The sequence below is a fragment of the Carcharodon carcharias genome, assembly GCF_017639515.1.
Source record: "Carcharodon carcharias isolate sCarCar2 chromosome 36 unlocalized genomic scaffold, sCarCar2.pri SUPER_36_unloc_1, whole genome shotgun sequence".
Lineage (NCBI taxonomy): Eukaryota > Metazoa > Chordata > Chondrichthyes > Lamniformes > Lamnidae > Carcharodon > Carcharodon carcharias.
In genome coordinates, this window is record NW_024470726.1 from 2,103,687 (window position 1) to 2,122,150 (window position 18,464).

The 18,464-nt window shown below is 49.1% G+C and overlaps 1 protein-coding gene across 5 annotated transcripts in view; it reads right to left on the bottom strand.

Annotated features, from left to right (window-relative positions):
* pogzb (pogo transposable element derived with ZNF domain b) overlaps window positions 1-18,464 on the bottom strand; it is a 75,818-nt gene that overhangs the window by 43,110 nt on the left and 14,244 nt on the right. For 4 of the 5 annotated variants that reach the window (XM_041181600.1, XM_041181603.1, XM_041181599.1 and 1 more), the window contains exons 2-5: window positions 17,986-18,126; window positions 16,180-16,278; window positions 12,626-12,807; window positions 10,550-10,685 (exon numbers count right to left, since the gene is read on the bottom strand). In XM_041181600.1, the coding sequence (XP_041037534.1) occupies window positions 10,550-10,685; window positions 12,626-12,807; window positions 16,180-16,278; window positions 17,986-18,115 (547 nt within the window). In that variant the 5' untranslated portion in view covers window positions 18,116-18,126. The remainder of the gene's footprint in view (window positions 1-10,549; window positions 10,686-12,625; window positions 12,808-16,179; window positions 16,279-17,985; window positions 18,127-18,464) is intronic. The other variant, XM_041181602.1, reaches the window with a different exon arrangement.

The window sequence follows — 18,464 nt, forward strand, 5'->3', positions numbered from 1 at the left end:
GTACATCACCTCATACTTATCCAGATTAAATTCCATTTGCCACTGATCAGCCCATCTGGCCAGCCCGTCTATATCCTCCTGTAATCTAAGGCTATCCTCCTCACCATTTACCACCCCACCAATTTTCATGTCTTGCGTGAACTTACTGATCAAACCTCCTACATTCAAGTTTAAATCGGTTATATATACCATAAACAGGAAGGGACCCAACACCGATCCCTGTGGAACCCCAGTGGATACAGTCATCCAGTCACAAAAACACCCTCGACCTCTGCTTCCTGCCACTCAGCCAATTCTGGGTCCAATTTACCAAATTGCATTAGATCCCATGGGGTCTTACCTTCATTATCAGTGTCTCATGCAGGACCTTATCAAAAGCCTTGCTGAAGTCCAAGTAGACTACGTCAAATGCACTGCCCTCATCTACACACCTGGTCACCTCTTCGAAAAATTCAATCAAATTGGTCAGATATGACCTCCCCTTAACAAAACCATGCTGACTCTCCTTGATTAATCCCTGCCTCACCAAGTATAGATTCATTCTATCCCTCAGAATTGCTTCCAATAGCTTCCCCACTACTGAGGTTAGGCTGACAGGCCTGTAGTTCCCTGGTTTATCCCTTCCTCCCTTCTTGAATAACGGTACCACATTGACTGTCCTCCAGTCCTCTGGCACCTCTTCTGTGGCCAGAGATGTATTGCCAGCGCCCCTGCAGTCTCGTCCCTTGCCTCACTCAACTGCCTATAGGATACATTTCAGCCGGGCCTGGAGACTTATCTACTTTTAAGCCTGCCAAGCCATTTAGAACCTCCTCCCTTCCTACGCTAATTTCTTTAATTATATCAGTGTCCTTCTGCCTGATTTCCAGAAATCGTTGTCCCTCTCACTTGTGAACACCGACACAAAGTATTCATTTAGAACTCTACCCACGTCTTCGGGCTCCACACACAAGATAGCATTATGGTCCTTAATGGGTCCTACTCTTTCCCTAGTTATCCTCTTACTCTTAATGTACTTGTAAAATTACTTTGGATTTTCCTTTATTTTGCCTGCCAATGTTTTTCATGCCTCCTTTTTGCTCTCCTAATTTCTTTTTTAAGTTCCCCCCAACACATTCTATACTGCTCAAGGGCTTCCGCTGTTTTGAGCCCTCGGTATCTGCCATAAGCCTCTCTTTTTCTCTTTATCCAATCCTGTATGTCCCTTGACATCCAGGGTTCCCTCAATTTGTTGGTCCCACCCTTTATCTTCACTGGAATAAGGTGGCCCTGTACTCTCCCTATTTCATTCTTGAATGAGTCCCACTGTTCTGATGCAGGTTTACCTAAAAGTAGCTGCTCCCATTTCCACTCTGGCTAAATCATATCTGATCTTATTAAAATTGGCCTTCCCGCAACTTAGAACTCTGATTTCTGGCCCATCCTTGTCCTTTTCCATAACAACCTTGAATCTAACAGAGTTATGATCACTCCCCCACTGATACCTCTACCACTTGCCTGGCTTCATTCCCTAAAATTAAGTCCAGGAGCGCCTCTTTTATGACCTTCTACATACTGGCTTAAAAAGCTCTCCTGGATGTATTTTAAGAATTCCGCTCCCTCTAAACTTATCACACTATGACGAACCCAGTTAATGTTGGGGAAGTTGAAATCCCCTATTATTATTAACACTTCTCTGAAATTTGCCTACATATGTGCTCTTCTATTCTCTCTGACTGTTTGGGGGCCTATAGTACACTCCCAGCAATGTAGGATTGCTCCTTTTTTGTGTTTCAGTTCTACCCATATGGCTTCATTTGAGGAGCCTTCTAAGATGTCATCCCTCCTTACTGCTGCAATTGATTCCTTGATCAATATTGCGATACCCCCATCTCTTTTACCTTCTTCCCTTTCTCACCTGAAGACCCTATCTATCTACACCATTAGTTACATCCTGAAAGAACACTTCAAAAAATTGTCAAACAGGGTTTTCCTTCAGTAAAACCATGTTGACTTGGTCTAATCATACTATGCTTTTTAAGTGCAGTGTTAACACTTCCTTAATAATAGATTCCAGCATTTTCCCAACAACTGATACTAGGCTAAATGGTAGTTCACTGCCTTCTCTCTCCATCCTTTCTTCAAAAGTGGTGTAACATTTGCCAACTTCCAACCTAGTAGGACCATTCCTAAATCTAAGGAATTATGGGAAAATCATAGCCACCACGTCCACTACCTCTGCAGCTATCCCTCTTAGGACCCTAAAGTGTGGGCCATCAGGTCCCAGGGATATGTCGGATTTTAGTCCCTCAAGTTTCACTAACACTTTATCTCTGCTGATATTAATTTCCCCACTCTTTTCAGCCCCTAGGTCATCATCTATTTCTGGTACGGAACTTGCATCTCCTGCTGTGAAGCCAGACGCAAGGTATTTGTTCAATGTCTCTGCCATTTTCTCATTCCCCATGATAATTTCTTGTTATCTCTGCTTCTAAAGGCCCAATGTTTACGTTAGCTACCCTCATCCTTTCTCTACGCCTTTAACAGCCCCTAATCTGTTTTTATATTCCTGGCTAGTTTACTCTCATATTCTATTTTCTCCCTTCCTATGAACTTTTTGATGGCCCTTTGCTGATTTCTAAAACACTTGCAATCCTCAGACTTACAATGTTGCAAAAAAAAAGTAGCAAGTCTCTTCTTTTAATTTAATAATTTCCTTAACTTCCTAAGTGAGCCTCGGATGGGTCCTTCTTGATAAGTTTTTGTTCTTCACTGGAATGTATTTTTGCTGAACATTTTGAATTGTTTCTTTAAATGTTCCCCACAGAAGGCAGAACAAGTCCAGAAACAGGAGCAAGAAGTCAGATCGGACCAGAACTAGCATCAACCTGTGACCTGAGCCCCTCTGGAGATTAAAGGCCACGTGTGACTTGTGAACTATCGCCCTGTTAAGTATTTGCTCTGTTACTTAATACTCTTATTACTCTTAATTTGTTACACTGAAATTACTGCCTACCAACAACATGTCTCGTGAAGAACCCGAATAAAGGTTCAAGTAATTCTTAGAACCTTAAAACAAGCCTTCACAACCCTTCCAGTCCAGGGCTATACTCAGGCACCTCCCAGACCGCAGCCTCGAGTTTCCACCTCTCACTCTCAGCACTCCCCTCAGCACCCTCCCAGACCGCAGCCTCCAGTATCCCCCCCTCCCCTCAGCACCCTCCCAGACCGCAGCCTCGAGTTTCCCCTCTCAATCTCAGCACCCTCCCAGACCACAGCCTCGAGTTTCCCCTCTCACTCTCAGCACCCTCCCAGACCACAGCCTCGAGTTTCCCCTCTCACTCTCAGCACCCTCCCAGACCGCAGCCTCGAGTTTCCCCCTCTCACTCTCAGCCCTCCCCTCAGCACCCTCCCAGACCGCAGCCTCGAGTTTCCCCCTCTCACTCTCAGCCCTCCCCTCAGCACCCTCCCAGGCATGCTCGGCGAGGCGCAGGCGCTCCTGCTCCAGCTGCCGTTCCCTCTCCAGCCTGGCTGCCCGCTTGCGGAGGCGGCAGGCTTGCTGCCGCTCCTCGGGCGGGACCGCCCGCTTCTGGGTCAGGCGGGCCTGCAGAAGGGGGTTCTGGGGGGTGGTGTTTCTCAGGGTGCTCCACCCGACATAGGGCCAAGCGCTTGCAGAGGCGGCAAGCCTGCCGGCGCTCACGCTGCCGCCATCATCGGTGCTCAGTCAGGGACAGGCGCTTCCGCGTCGATGGGTCGTGTTCGGTTTTCTGTCCCTGCTCTCCTGATTCAAAGCTCGGCGGCATCTGAGGTCGGATTTGCCCAGAATTAGAGTTAGACTGCTGCTGGTCAGATGGAGTGACGTTTGGCGAGACCCCAGGTTGGATTTGACCTAGTTTTTGGTCACATTCCTGAGATGCACCTGGTAGGAGAGGGTGGATCTGTTGTAACACTATGGTTGAACCCCTTACAGAACAAATAAAACACCTAAATGCTTCTACAATCTACCTACGAGCATAAGTCGGCTTGATGGTCGTGATGCTCCCTCTGTCCAGTCCTCCATTAACTGCCAGAAGTTTGATGCATGGCTGCTGACCTGGTCAGCACATAGCCTTCAAGGGAATTTCCATGATCTCCGCCCCATGTAGGCCACTGGGGATGAATGCAGTTGCGCAGAGACACCCTCACCCTCACCTCGTGAGGCTCCGGAGACCATCATTTAGGCAAGACATGATGGTCTGGGCTTAGAGTCACCAACCCACAGGAGATATCAAACTCCATCTAGGGTGCAGACTGAAAATCTTCCCCGTCAACCCATGGGACAAACCTGGATGGAAGCTGGGTTGTGGCACTGACTACCTCAGGAGGCCCGTGCCCCAACCCCACTTTCTTACTATTCCCTCTCTCAGGCCATGCCCTGTGTTCTCACTCAAGTTGTTCCTACTCTCACCTTTTGTGGACTGCAGGAGCCCCCGTGGATGTGTTAACACTAGTCTGGGAGACCAGTCAGCTCAGGGTTAAGATCCCTCCCAATGTATGGCCCATCATATATGCCCTGCGTACATTTTTTTTTTTTAAAAAAGACAAGGTACAAGATACAAGTTAAGGAGACAAAAAATTAACATGTGAAAAAGGCAATCAGAGAGATATATCGAAGGCAGGATGGACAGGAAAACAGTGACAAGTGTAACTAACAGACAGAGTGAGAGCAGGCAAGCATGACAGAGTGAGTGCGCACAAGGGGGAGCACAAGGAGCGTGAGAACGTCAGGGGGAGAGAGAGAAAGAGCGATAACGTCAGGGAGAGACAGAGAGAGAGAGGGAGTGCAAGAACATCAGAGGGAGAGAGGGAGTGCGAGAATGTCAGGGACAGAGAAAGGAGCGCGAGAACGTCAGGGTGAGGGAGGGAATGCGCCAGAGAGAGGGTGGGAGAGAGGGAAGGAGGAAGCCAGAGAGAGAGAGGGAGGGAGCCAGAGAAAGGGAGGGAGGGGGGGAGGGAGGGAGAGAGCCAGAGAGATTGATTTCCACTAAGTGGCTAAACCCTTGGAAAGCTGAGAAGTAGAAGTGTTTGGAGAAGTTTCGTGGAGAAGCTAAGAGAACGAAACTGAGCAGCTACAGCGACATCACTGGCAGCCAAGTGTAACTGAAGCGTGACAACTTTACAAAAGGTGTTCCCATTCAAAATCTGGGCAGAGCAATGTATGAATTTTTAAAATCCTGGTGTGTTAGCTGCTCAATGGAGCCTTACAAGCATACACATTCGGAGCAGGAGTAGGCCATTCAACCTCTTGAGACTGCCTGTTGCCCCTGCAAAGGTGTGAAGAAACCATCTGCCAGATATTGCTGAAAATTTCATGAAAAACAATTTTAGTTTTGCGTTTGTAAGAAAAAACATCAGGCTATTTTGGATCATTTTTGCCCCGAATGCCACTAGTTCAACTCAGTCCCTGCTACCTGAAAAATCAAAATCGGTGCTAAAGGCTCCCTCAGGATAACAGGTGAGAGAACAGAATACATTTATTTGCACGGTGTTGAAAACAGAAAACATTTTTGATTCTTGAGAGGAATTCCTTTTCTTAAGCTCCATGATAACAAAAATAATTGTCCAATCTACTGATTTATTTTCATGTGTCTTGGGTCTGCCAATGGTCACTTCTGTAGGAGCCAAGTAATTGATGGTTAACCAATCATGTTCTACAAGGTTGACTGGCTGTGCTGTTGACCTCGGTGAGATGGGGTTGGCAGGGGTGGGGGGACAGAATGGGAATCTGTCATTATTTTAATTTACAATAACAGCCCTCAGATTCCTGAGCCCAAGCCCCCTGCCACCACCTCAATATGCATCACCCTTCCCTCCACTCCCGTGACAGCCTCTTTCACCTGTTCTCCCAACCACCACCAGATCTCTCCCCCACCGAACGTCAATATTCAGTTGGGTCTGGGGCGCAGGAACGAAGTTACTCCTCAAGACTAGCCTACCCATTCCCAAGATCCATCCCCGCCGACGCTAACCAGGGCTGGGGTGTCCTCCTTCACCAAGACTTCACCAGTTCTGGCTGCAACCCACCAGACCACCACCACCGCTCCCGCCCCATCTCCATCCCCTGCACATAAACTCACTTGGAGCAGAACCGACAACCACAGCAAACCCACTACCTGCAGCTCTGGGTCAGAGAGTAACGCCAATCCTGAATCTCAAATAGCAACATGACACACAAAGGGCAATGACCAAATAAAATACAAACAATTTTTCAATTCTTTCATGGGATGTGGGCGTTGCTGCCAAGGGCACTTATTGCCCCTCCCTAATTGCCCTTGAACCGAGTGGTCTCGCTCAGTCATTTCAGAGGGGCAGTTAAGAGTCAACCACATGGCTGTGGGTCTGGAGTCACGTGTAGGCCTGACCGGGTAAGGACAGCAGATTTCCTTCCCTAAAGGGGCATTAGTGAACCAGATGGGGTTTTGTAACACTCGGCGATAGTTTCATGGTCACTGTTAATGAGACTAGCTTTCAATTCCAGATTTTATTAACTGAATTTTAATTCCACCAGCTGCCATGGTGGAATTTGAACCCATGTCCCCAGAGCATTAGCCTGGGCCTCTGGATTACTGGTCCAGTGACATCACCACTACACCAACATTTTGCCCCTAAATCATAATAATGACCAACTGGAACAATTGAACCACTGTAACAATCAGGTTAGTAACACTTCATAAAAAGAGGGAGAGAGCCCACTCGTACAGCACTAATGTAATACGAACACAGTTTTAATATATTAATTAGAATATCTACTCGTTAATTGCCTATGCTGCGGCTTGTGGACAAATAGATCACAGAATACCCACTCCTCTCCCTCCAATTGCACACCTCTCTGCGCCTTTCCTCCCTCGTTCTCATCTTCTGCGTGACTCAGACGTCAACGTTCATGCAAAAAAATCAAGAGCGACTCTGGTGCATTTTAACCCCAGCTTCAACATGCGATCGAATGAACCAAATTAAAAATGTACAACCAAAGCAATTATAAATAAATCAGCTCCCCTCACCCGCACGGGCCCCAGTTTTTCTCTCTCCCCACCCCCCAAAAATCCTTCGAAGTATACGCGAACAGCAAAGGAAATCCAGCAGTTTGACAGACAAGTTTATAAGATGGAAGGTGAAAGGCAGTTGAGTCATGGCTGCCTCAGGGCTGTCAACACGAGCTACAGATCTTTGGTTGGGGGGGGGGGGGGGGGGGGGGTTGGGTTGGGTTGGGTTGTGTGTGTGTGTGTGTGAGAGAAGGGGAAACATTTTTCTGCTGCTGCCAGATGACAGACCCACTGCTCCTTCAGCCAACGGCGATGCAATGAGCAGGGCCCAGGGGTTGCATTCCTGCCGCAGGCCTCACATTTGGGCCCCGCTCTTTCCACTGCATCCCTCCCAACGTGGCCCGACAACCACAACCACACCCGCCCCCCCCCTCCCATCATCATCCCCCCACCGTCTCTCCTTACTAGCCGTGAGAAATACAACAAGAAAGGAAGCTGACTTCCTTTTACTTTTTGCAGCTGCTGGTCATCACAACTCACATGCTCAGTGGGGGCTGGGGGTGGGGGGGTGAGCAAAGCATCCAAGAGAGAAGGAGCAAGGTGAAGTGTTGTGATGGGGTTTTTATTTTCTCTTGCACTCATATTAGCGGCAGTTCTAATAATCTAACCTCATTAGCAAATCTATGTCCCTCAGTAGCTAATCCAAGCCCTCTGCTCCAAACCCAAGCTTACCAAGTTCCTTTTCTCCATCACCATATCCCCCTCAACAGCAGCTCATGGCCCAGGGCCCAGCAAGGTCCACCCATACAGATTTGCACAGCCAGGCCAATCCAAGCACCGGACATTCTTGCACCCACGTGCTAGCCAGCAGGGAAGGGGCCTCGCCCTTTCTCTCTCGCTCGCTCTCTCTCTCTGCTCGAGATCCGACACCTAAGGACTCCATTCCACCATCCCTTCCCGCTGCTCCGTTTCTCCTGCTCCCTTCCCAGCTTCGCGCCTGGTCAACCTGCGAGCAACACCATGGGAGGTACGCGGGGATATAAAGCAGACAGCAACACAGGCGCACAATTCAGCTACGAGGCCAGTGTGACGGCTCAACCGCGCAATTTAGCCTCAGGGGGCTGAGCTTCTCGTGAAACAAAAAAAAAAGGACGGCAAGAGCAATAAAAACCCTCGGACAATTCCCCCACTCCTGTCACGTCCAACAAAATGCTTCACGGGAAAAAGGTGGTCAGTTTGCAGGGGATTCTAATCATCGGGCAAACACGGCGACACTGGCCATCGCACAGTCAGGGACCAAAGACGTGGAGGATCACGGAAGGTATGGCACTCACATGAACCTTTACGCAGCAAGCAGGCTGGAAGGTTTCACAGTTAGATTTAAAGTGTGTCGCCATCTATCTCATCATCAAAAAGTATGAAAAGGATGAGCGGGAAGGACAAGCTGGAGGTGCGTAACGATTCCTCCCTGCACGCCGACACGTGTCGTAGAGGACTCGGATGCAGCAGTAGGTTGCAGGGGTGACGTACCCCAGGAGAGAACCTACGTTCCTATTTTCTCTCAGAGGGTCACTAGTCTGTGGAATTCTCTTCTCCAGGGAGCACTGGAGGCTGGGTCACTGAATTAGGCTGAGTTAGACAGATTTTTGATTGACAAGAGAGTCGAGGGTTACGGGGCAGGCAGACGGCTAAGTGGAGTTGAGACTCCTTGTGTGCATCATCGCTGGCAATGCCAACGCCCACCTCCCATCATGCCCCTAATTGTCAGCAGTTAGGAGGATAGGGTAGAAACCAGGCATCTCCAAGCTACCTTAGACAATCAGGAAACTTTCCCTTTGAGGCCATGGTGGTTGTGCACATGTTGAGTTGTGGGGTGGGGGGGGGGGGGGGGGGGGGGGGGGTCCGGCCTCTGGCACCTGGGCTGGTTTAAAATGTGCCATTTTAAGGGGGCTATTTTAGTGAACGCAGCTGGCCACGAGGCCTCACGTGGCCACGCATCCACATTTTAACTATCAATACTTTGACAGCAGGCAAGTTAAGAGAACAAAATTCTAGCCAAGAATTCGACTACTTTTTAAATTACATTTCTGCCACACCCTTCCACCTTGAATATATTACATTATGCAGCAGGAGCGAGAGGCCCAGCAAGAGAGAGAGAGAGAGAGAGAGGGAGAGAGAGGCAGACAGCCAGAGAGAGAGAGAGGAAGAGAGAGAGAGAGACAGACAGACAGACAGCGAGAAAGAGAGAGAAACAGACAGCCAGAGAGACAGACACCGGCACCGAGAGAGAGAGAGAGAGACAGCCAGAGAGAGAGAGAGAGAGAGAGAGAGAGAGAGAGAGAGAGAGAGAGAGAGAGAGAGAGAGAGAGAGAGAGAAAGAATGAGAGAGAGAGAGCCAGAGAGACAGAGAGACAGCCACACAGACAGAGAGAGAGGGGGAGAGAGGGAGGGAGAGGTTGGGAGAGGGATGGAGAGGGGGAGGGAGAGGGAGGGAGAGGGAAGGAGAGGGAGGGGGAAAGGGAGGGAGAGGGAGGGAGAGGGAGGGAGAGGGAGGGAGAGGGAGGGAGAGGGAGGGAGAGGGAGGGAGGGAGAGGGGCAGAGGGAGGGAGGGAGAGGGGCAGAGGGAGGGAGGGGGAGGGAGAGGGAGGGAGGGAGAGGGAGAGGGAGGGAGGGAGAGGGAGGGGGAGGGAGGGAGAGGGAGAGGGAGGGAGGGGGAGGGAGGGGGAGGGAGGGGGAGGGAGGGGGAGGGAGGGGGAGGGAGGGGGAGGGAGGGGGAGGGAGGGGGAGGGAGGGGGAGGGAGGGGGAGGGAGGGGGGAGGGAGGGGGAGGGAGGGGGAGGGAGGGGGAGGGAGGGGGAGAGAGGGGGAGAGAGGGGGAGAGAGGGGGAGAGAGGGGGAGAGAGGGGGAGAGAGGGGGAGAGCCAGACAGAGAGACGGTGAGAAAGGAAGACAGGCAGACAGAGATAGAGACAGAGAGAGCGCAAATTATCTTACTGCTGGTTTGCATGCTCGCTTTGAAATGCATTTTCAAAAAGAGGAAACCATGTGAACTTCAATTCAGTCCAGTAAAGGCAAAGCCAGACCAGGTATTAACATCACAATGCCAGACAGGGAAGGGTTTCAATAGGGTCCAATACTGAGGAACACCACTGATGTCTCTCCCCTCCCACCTGCACCAACCTCCCGTGGCACCAAGTGGCCAATCACTCTGCACGAGCTGTGACACGGCTGTGGGCCTCCGGGGTTGAAGGTGGCGGGATTTTAAACTAGGGCCAATACTGTCACTGACAGCAGGCACGAGGGGAACAAAGACCCTGACCACATGCAGCTGAGAGTCAGCTCATCAAATCCCACGGCTTTCTCGCTTGGATCGTTAAGGTGCAATCAACTAAAGCGTGGGCAGCAGCACATTCCAACCTGACCTGTCATCTCACTGTGGGATAAAAATGTCTCGATGTATCAAGATTTACCACAGTTGCTGCCGCCATGCCAGGAATAACAGACGATTTAACAGCAAACATGCAACGATGCATTCTTCTACAAACGTACCTGGTGCACTGCTCCACATACCTGGTACTAAAGTCAGAGGTTTAGTCTGGTATGGGACTGTCCCCTGACCACCCTGTACATTCAGTACAATCCCAACCGGATTCTGCACAGATCTCAGATCTTTCATGGTGAAACCCTGAGGAAAGGAAACAATAAAAACATTAAAACTGGAAGAACACAAAAAAAAAGACCACTCATGCGAGTTTGTATTTTAAGAAGTTTAACACATTTCAAGCTGGAATGGAAACTACGCAGGGATACTGCCAGTGGTTTTGGTCTCTTTACCAAAGGTAAGGTAATAGGTATCACGGCACGAGTGCAACAAAGATTTACTAGACCGGTTCCAGGGCATGAGGGGGGGAGTGTCCTATGAGGAGAAATTGAGCAGACTAGACCTGTATTCCCTGGAATCTAGAGTATTGAGAAGTGATCTCATTGAAATATATAAGTTATTGACAGCTTTGACAGGATCGATGCTGAGAGGCTGTTCTTCCCTACTCCGACTGCAGAGTCCAGAACACAGGGTCACAGTCTCAGGATAAGGAGATAAGGAAATTCTTCACTCGGAGTGTCGTGAATCTTCGGAATTCTCTATCCCAGAGATGAGCTGTGGATGCTCAGTCGTTGAGGAGATTCACGACAGATCGATAGATGCTTGAACTCAAAAGGACTCTAAAGGATCGAGGGATGTGGGAGGGAGAGAAGGTCAGCCACTATCCTGTTGAATGGCGGAGCAACCCGGAGGGGCCAAATGGCCGCCTCCTCCTCCTGTGCCTTATGTTCAAATCCACCAAATGGAAAGCAAAGTCCAACAGGAGTTGCTTTCTTCCAAAGTCTTCCCAATAAAGTACTAAGGGCTAACCCTGAGTGAGTCAGAGGTACAGTGACCTTGGTTGACATGTTGGACAGCCACCAAGGTGAAAGTACTGATGTTCTTTAAATAAGACGGAGCACGTTAAGAGCATGCTGAAAACTTTGCATATTGCAATCAATCCCTCCCAATATGACACATAGTCCAACTCTCCATCACCAACACTACAGGAGACATCTTTATTTTGCATTCTTTCATTGGACATGGGCATTCACTGGCTAGGCCAGCATTTACTGCACATCATTAACTGCCCCTTGAGGTGGTGGTGGTGAGCTGCCTTCTTGAACCTCTGCAGTCCATGTGGTGTAGGCACACCCAGAGTGCTGTTCTAGGATTTTGACCCAGCTGCAATGAAGCAAAGGCCGATATATTTCCAAGTCAGGATGGTGAGTGGCTTGGTGGTGGTGTTCCCCATGTATCTGCTGCCCTTGTCCTTCTAGATGGTAGCGGTCATGGGTTTGGAAGGTGCTGTTGAAGTATCATTGGTGAGTTGCTGCAGTGCATCTTGTAGATGGTACACACACTGCTGCCACTGTGCGTCGGTGGTGGAGGGAGTGAATGTTTGTGGATGTGGTGCCGGTCAAGCAGGGCTGCTTTGTCCTGGATGGTGTCGAGCTTCTTGAGTGTTGTGGGAGCTGCACTCATCCAGGCAAGTGGGGAGTATTCCATCACACTCCTGACTTGTGCCTTGTAGATGGTGGACAGTCTTTGGGGAGTCAGGAGGTGAATGACTTCTTTCAGAATTCTGAGTCTCTCACCTGCTCTTGAGCTACAGTATTTATATGACTAGTCCAGTTCAGTTTCTAATATTCCTCTAACACATATTGCTGTAAATGTCACATTCATGTTTTAAAAAGTCTTCATGGGTCCAATCCACCCCAGCGACTTCCTGCAAGGACCTTTGCTTGGTACAGCTCAGGGAAATCTGGCGACATTGCTTGATCCAAAAGTAATCCCAAAAAAAAACAAAGTACTTGACTGGCCAAGTACAACACATAGTATAGGACCTTTACTCTGTATCTAAACCTATGCTATACCTGCCCTGGGAGTGTTTGATACCAACAGCAAGTTCCTGACATGGGAGAAGATCTGACACAAAGTTTTTAAATGAACATATTTGTGACAGACCAAACTCCTGCTATTAGGTGCTTCACCCTTCCTAGATCCTACAATGGTAACAGCAAGGAGGAAGAATCTTTCCTTACTTGAGTGGTGATGAAGATGGGCTGCCCCGATACATTGCTCGTTGCTCCAGTCTTTGTCTCCTGCAGTACCTGCATTGCAGTGGGTGAGTACATCGGCGGCACAGTCATTTGGGAGCCGAGGCCTGGTGGATTCTGGGCCACAATCAGAGGCTGACCACCCGAATTCATCAGAGGACCACCGACTGGAAAGAAGAAAACGGCCGTGAGCACTGGACTGACCCAGTTAAAACCTCAAGATTCAAAATTCCTGATCGGGAACCGATGATTCATGTTGACCTTTTATAAGTAATAAATATCATGCATTGACTCGCTTTTGTTGCCTTTGCTGTCCTTGCAACTAGGCCTGGTAAACAGTTGAGTACCTCAGGCTTACCATGTTCTTTCCCTTTCTGAAGGCAAATTTAACTCAGAGCCTCTGCCCGCCATTGCATTTTAGACCTCAGCCTTTCCATGGGGCATTTAAACACCATTGCATTAGCGCTACACAGAATACTACCCCAAACAATATATTCTGTCGGGTGTTCCAAGACAAACAATCTGCTAGTTCAAAGTATTACACAGCCTAAAGCACCATTTTAAACAGTTAAATAATCAGAGAAACACAGCAATGTTAAACCAACAAGTCCCTTCAAAACAGTAGTGCCATCTGATTAACCCTTCTTCCCCCCACCTAGAGGGAAATCAGCATCAGCACCCGAGCTAGGGAATGGAGCTATCAGCCAGGGATCCCATGAACTGGAACGTGCTGGCTGAAAGGACACTGGAAGCAGATTCATTACTAACATTCAAAAAAAAAAGGGAGCTGGATAAATATTTGCAACGCATTGGGGGAAAAGGGGGGGACTAATTTGGGCAGCTCTTTCAAACAGCAGTACGGACACAACAAGCTGAATGGCCTCCTCCTGTGCAGGATGATACTAACTACCCTCCAGCCACTGGGTTATGAAATCACGCCTGCCATTTATATTTAACACTATGCTTGAATTGAAGCCTGGACACCAAGGGCAAAGATACAACTGACTTAATAATGCTGGCTGAAAAACACAGGAGAGGCCTGTTAGCTCTGCTAGGGGCATGTCTCTTGTACAGACATTCCTGATAAAGATCTCATGACCCATATGTAAACCAACCGTCTGAGAGAGGGTTAAAAACTGGCACTCGAGAAGGTGGGGGGACAATCCCTTGAAAAATAAGAGAAAACTCTTGAATCCCACCATCTCCCATTGCAACTATCCCTTGCCACAACTATATGAAAGCAAATGTGTGATGAGATGTGGGAGAAAAGGCACCATTCGCAAATAAGACACAAAGGAACAGACTATGAAAGAGTCCAATCCCTTACTTAATAAAACTTAAACGGCTGAGATTTTAATGATGAGACACCGACAACAAACGATGCACAGAGTGGGCGCACCCCCATCTCACACGGAGCGAATCCCTGTCCATCCATCGTTTCTCAAAGTGGTCCATTTTGGCCACCTGTCTTCAGACTAAGAGTGGGGAAGAGCTTCCTAACACTTCGGCAAGAGAGCTGCTGCCACCAGCTACAAAGGTCAACACTCACTCTGCATCATCTGTCTGTTATTCCTCTAGGGCCAGTAAACCATTCTCACCCATCACAAGCTGTATACTTTCCCTGTCTATTTAGTTTCGGCATCATATTGAAACTGCTACTTCTTGATATTAAACTACTATAGAAGTCACATGACTCCCTTCTTTGGGTAATCAGTGATTCCCGGACCAGAATCTTACGCTTAACAATAAAGTATTCTTGAGCACAACCAAAATTTCAAACATGGTTATAAAACCACTGCAATTCTGTTTCGGTGTAAAGGTTTTCAATATGTTCACAAGTTAAGGGAGGCCATTCATTACACCTGATGTCCAACTGTGTTTTACTTTTAAAAATTCAAACATCCTGTTCTACAATGACCACACAACCCACAGTGAGGGAAAATAAAAGCAGATTTAAGTACTTCACAACCAACTACATCACTTGTGAAGCAAAGGGAATATACTTGAACATGGACACAGCAATTAGACTGATGACCAATTATACGGTGATTTGCTGAAGGAGAAATGGCAGGCAAGGACTCTCCTGCTCTCTCTCAGCTGACAGCCAGCAGTCCTGCCTCAGCACAGGGCTAGAGTTTTGGACTAAATTCTGACGGGGCTGGAGTGCGGTTGGAAGCCACGGCCTTCTGACACGAAGGCTAGAAGGCTACCTGCTAACCCCTGCTATCAAAAGCCTTCAAATTGAAGCCAGACCAGTCACTGGTCCTTTAACTAGAGCATGGATCCCATCACTTGGGGAGGGGCACGCACTCCTTGCTCCAGGTCCTCCACCTCTGGCCTGAGGGGGGGACAATGGGAGGAAGGAAAGGAGATTGATGTTTCCACAGTACTTTTTTCCCTAAGTGGCTCCTTCTGGGAGATTTACATGGCTGTGTGCTCTGGGCTGGTTGTGGGGACTTTAGTTATGACGTTTCAGCGAACAGGCTATGGGACAGGCTTGAAGCAGCAGCTAACTTTTCTCCCACCAATCAATAGCATCTGTTTGAATACTGCCAACCTGCCTGCTGCAGTACGACCAACAACTTGCATAATTTAACAGAATCGAACATCACAGCAGCATTATATAAAGCAAGATCTGACACAGCCACGTTAAGGGGAGACGAGGGGCAGGTGACCAAAAGCTTGGCAACAAGAGAGAGAAACACAGAGACACGCCTGGGGAGGTTTAGGGAGGGAATTCCAGAGCTCAGGGCTCTAGGCAGCTGATGGCACAGCCGCCAATGGTGGAGCGATGGGAATCAGGGGGTGCTCAAGAGGCCGGAATTGGAGGAGCGCAGAGATCTCGGAGGGTTGTGTGGCTAGAAGAGGTTACAGAGACAGGGAGGGGTGTAGGGGCTGGAGGAGGTTACAGAGACAGGGAGGGCTGTAGGGGCTGGAGGAGATTACAGAGATAGGGATGAGTGTGGAGCTGGAGGTGGTTACAGAGATAGGGAGGGGGTGTAGGGGCTGGAGGAGGTTACAGAGATAGGGAAGGGTGTAGGGGCTGGAGGAGGTTACAGAGATAGGGAGGTGTGTAGGGGCTGGAGGAGGTTACAGAGACAGGGAGGAGTGTAGGGGCTGGAGGAGGTTACAGAGATAGGGAGGGTTGTAGGGGCTGGAGGAGGGATTTGAAAACAAGGATGGGATTTAATATCTAAGTGTTGCTGGGCCGGGAGCCAGTGATGGCCAGCGAGCACAGGGGGTGATGGACGAACAGGGCTTGGTGCGAGTTAAGACACAGGGGCAGCAGCATTTTGGATGAGCCCAAGTCAACAGAGGGTACACGTGAGACACCAACCAGAAATGCATTGGAATAGTCAAGCAAGAGGTAACAAAGGTATGGATGAGGCTTCCAGCAGCAACTTGGGCTGACTACAGAGAAGGTAGGAATTGAAAAACACCCATCTCACATTCCTTCAGTTGGAGTTGTGGGTAGGAAACAAAGGTTAACCACTATATCCAGAAGGGTTTTTACAAAAAAAAATGTTTGCTTCACTTACCATTGCTGTTTGAAGATAGGACTGCGAGCATAGTCTTTTTCTCAACCTCATTATTCTGCAGATCCCCAATGCTTGCAGGAGCAACTCCAGGCTTAATACCTTGAGGGGCAAGAGAAAACAGGCACTCTCAGAAAAACTACCCGTCAGATTCTCCGATGCACTTTTAAAACGGGCTTTCCGCCCCCGCCCCACCACCACCACCATCCCATAGGCCTTCAGGAGCAGCTAGCTGTTATTTCTGTGCTCCCAGTACTTCTGGTGCATGGCAAAAAGACGACACTCTTCTCTGGACCTTGAGAAAGAAAAAGTGGCCCGCAAAGATCCAGCACTATCTGGGGTGTGGATTCCACCACCCCCACCCCCACCCCCACCCCCATTCCCCAACCACGTCAGTCTGACTCTGGTGCCAAGCGTAGAGGGAATCTCCAGATGACTGCCCAGCAACAAAGCTTCACCAAGCGGGGTTAAGCAGCCAATCACATTGAGGGATTCTCTCAAGATGACTGATCGGGAAATCAGAATGTCCAAGCTCTTGAAGTATCTTCGCCAAATCAACATGGATTCAGGCAGGCAGCTACACAAGCTGACACAGCCAGCGAACTGAGCCAAAGATGAAATGAAATGAAACAAATCTTTCAACACACCACTTGGCAAGTACAAGATAGCAATTTAACACCACTGCTGGAACACAACTGAAAGAGTTTTGAACCTTTCAGGGCCCACCACTGTGGTTTCCCCTGATTCGACAGCTACCTTCTCAGCCCTGCAAACTCTCTGGGAGCTAATGCCGCCTAATCCTCCGTTCCAAACGATCCTGATCCACCTGTGGCCAGGTGGCTGTAGACAGTGGCAGGATTGCAAACCGGAGGCTGCGAGTGAATCGCAAAGTCATCTTCCAGCAAAGTATGAGCGCTGTAAGAATGCAAACAATTGCAGGGGCGCTCTCGCACGAATGCTGATGGTTGAAAGGAGACCTGCAGAGAAACACAAGACGCTGCAGAGAGCGCTTGGGCGGATGCCAGTCATCCGGGGAGAAGTGCCAATATTCGCAGGAGGAATCCCAAGGAGAATTAAACTGGCAGGAGTTTGTCAGGGATTCCCAGAAAGGAATCGGGTAGCAGGGTCCTCAGGAAGGTGCCCTTAGTTGCAGGCAGCCCTCCCCCGAGAGGATGTCTATACATGCTTGGGCCCTTGGGAATGTGTAATGAGCTGTGGTGGGGGTGCTCAAACACTGGAAAGATGAGTCTCACTGTCCCCATGTAGCAGGGTTACCAGAAGGCAGCAGGGAAATAGCGTGAGGTAGGTCAGAGAGCTAACACAGACATGATGGGCCAAATGACCTCCTGTGCAGTAACAATTCTGTGATTCGGTGATAAGGCTTTCCCTGCCACTGTTGCAGCCAAATGCAATCCCCCAAGCATTAGCCTGCGTTAGTTAGAGAGGGAGAGCATAGGAGATCCCGGTCCAAGGCTGAGCCATCATCCAACTAAAATCACTCATGGGTATGGTCATCAGGCTGTGTTAAGGTACCACAAATGCCCAAGCTTAAATGGCCACAAGGAGGCTACTTGACCCATGTTTGGGGGCGGGTGGTGGTGTGTGTGTGTGTGTGTGTGTGTGTGTGTGTGTGTGTGTGTGAGAAAGAGAGGGGCAGAACACACTTAGCAATTGGGAGTGGCAACCAGAGCTCCTCTCCCTTGGGAACGAGCACCGAAACAGTTCGTAACTCCGCTGCTGAGACCAGCTGACCCAGCTCGGGACGAGTCACTGAACAAAGGACACTTTCTTTAGATCTTCTCAAATTACCTGTGCTGGAGTTATTGGTCGCTGACAGCAGCATCCCACCACCGGTATCATCCACAACATCGTCTTCTATGAGCTGCCACGGTTCCAGCTCCTCCTCCTCACACTCCATGAAAAGGTCTGTATCCGCCATGCTGGTACCGCCTGAAAAAGAAGCGGAAAATAATATCTATTTCCCAGGAATGTGCAGCGACTGACCACACACTCAATCACACGCCGCTAATTTATGCAGGCCATTTTCCCCTTATTTTACAAGCCTGACTTGGCTGAAAACCTTTCTGGTTTCTGCTCCCCACAAGCATGGTCTTACTTCTGGGACTCCTGGGAAGGAGTAACAACTTCTGTTCACCTGTTTAAATTATACAACATTGAACATTTTAAGAATAGTGCCAAGCGAGATCCATAATCATCAACCGCCTGCTGATTTAAACGTGAATCATTCACAATTTCACGTTACAGGTAAACGCATACACTGCCACCTT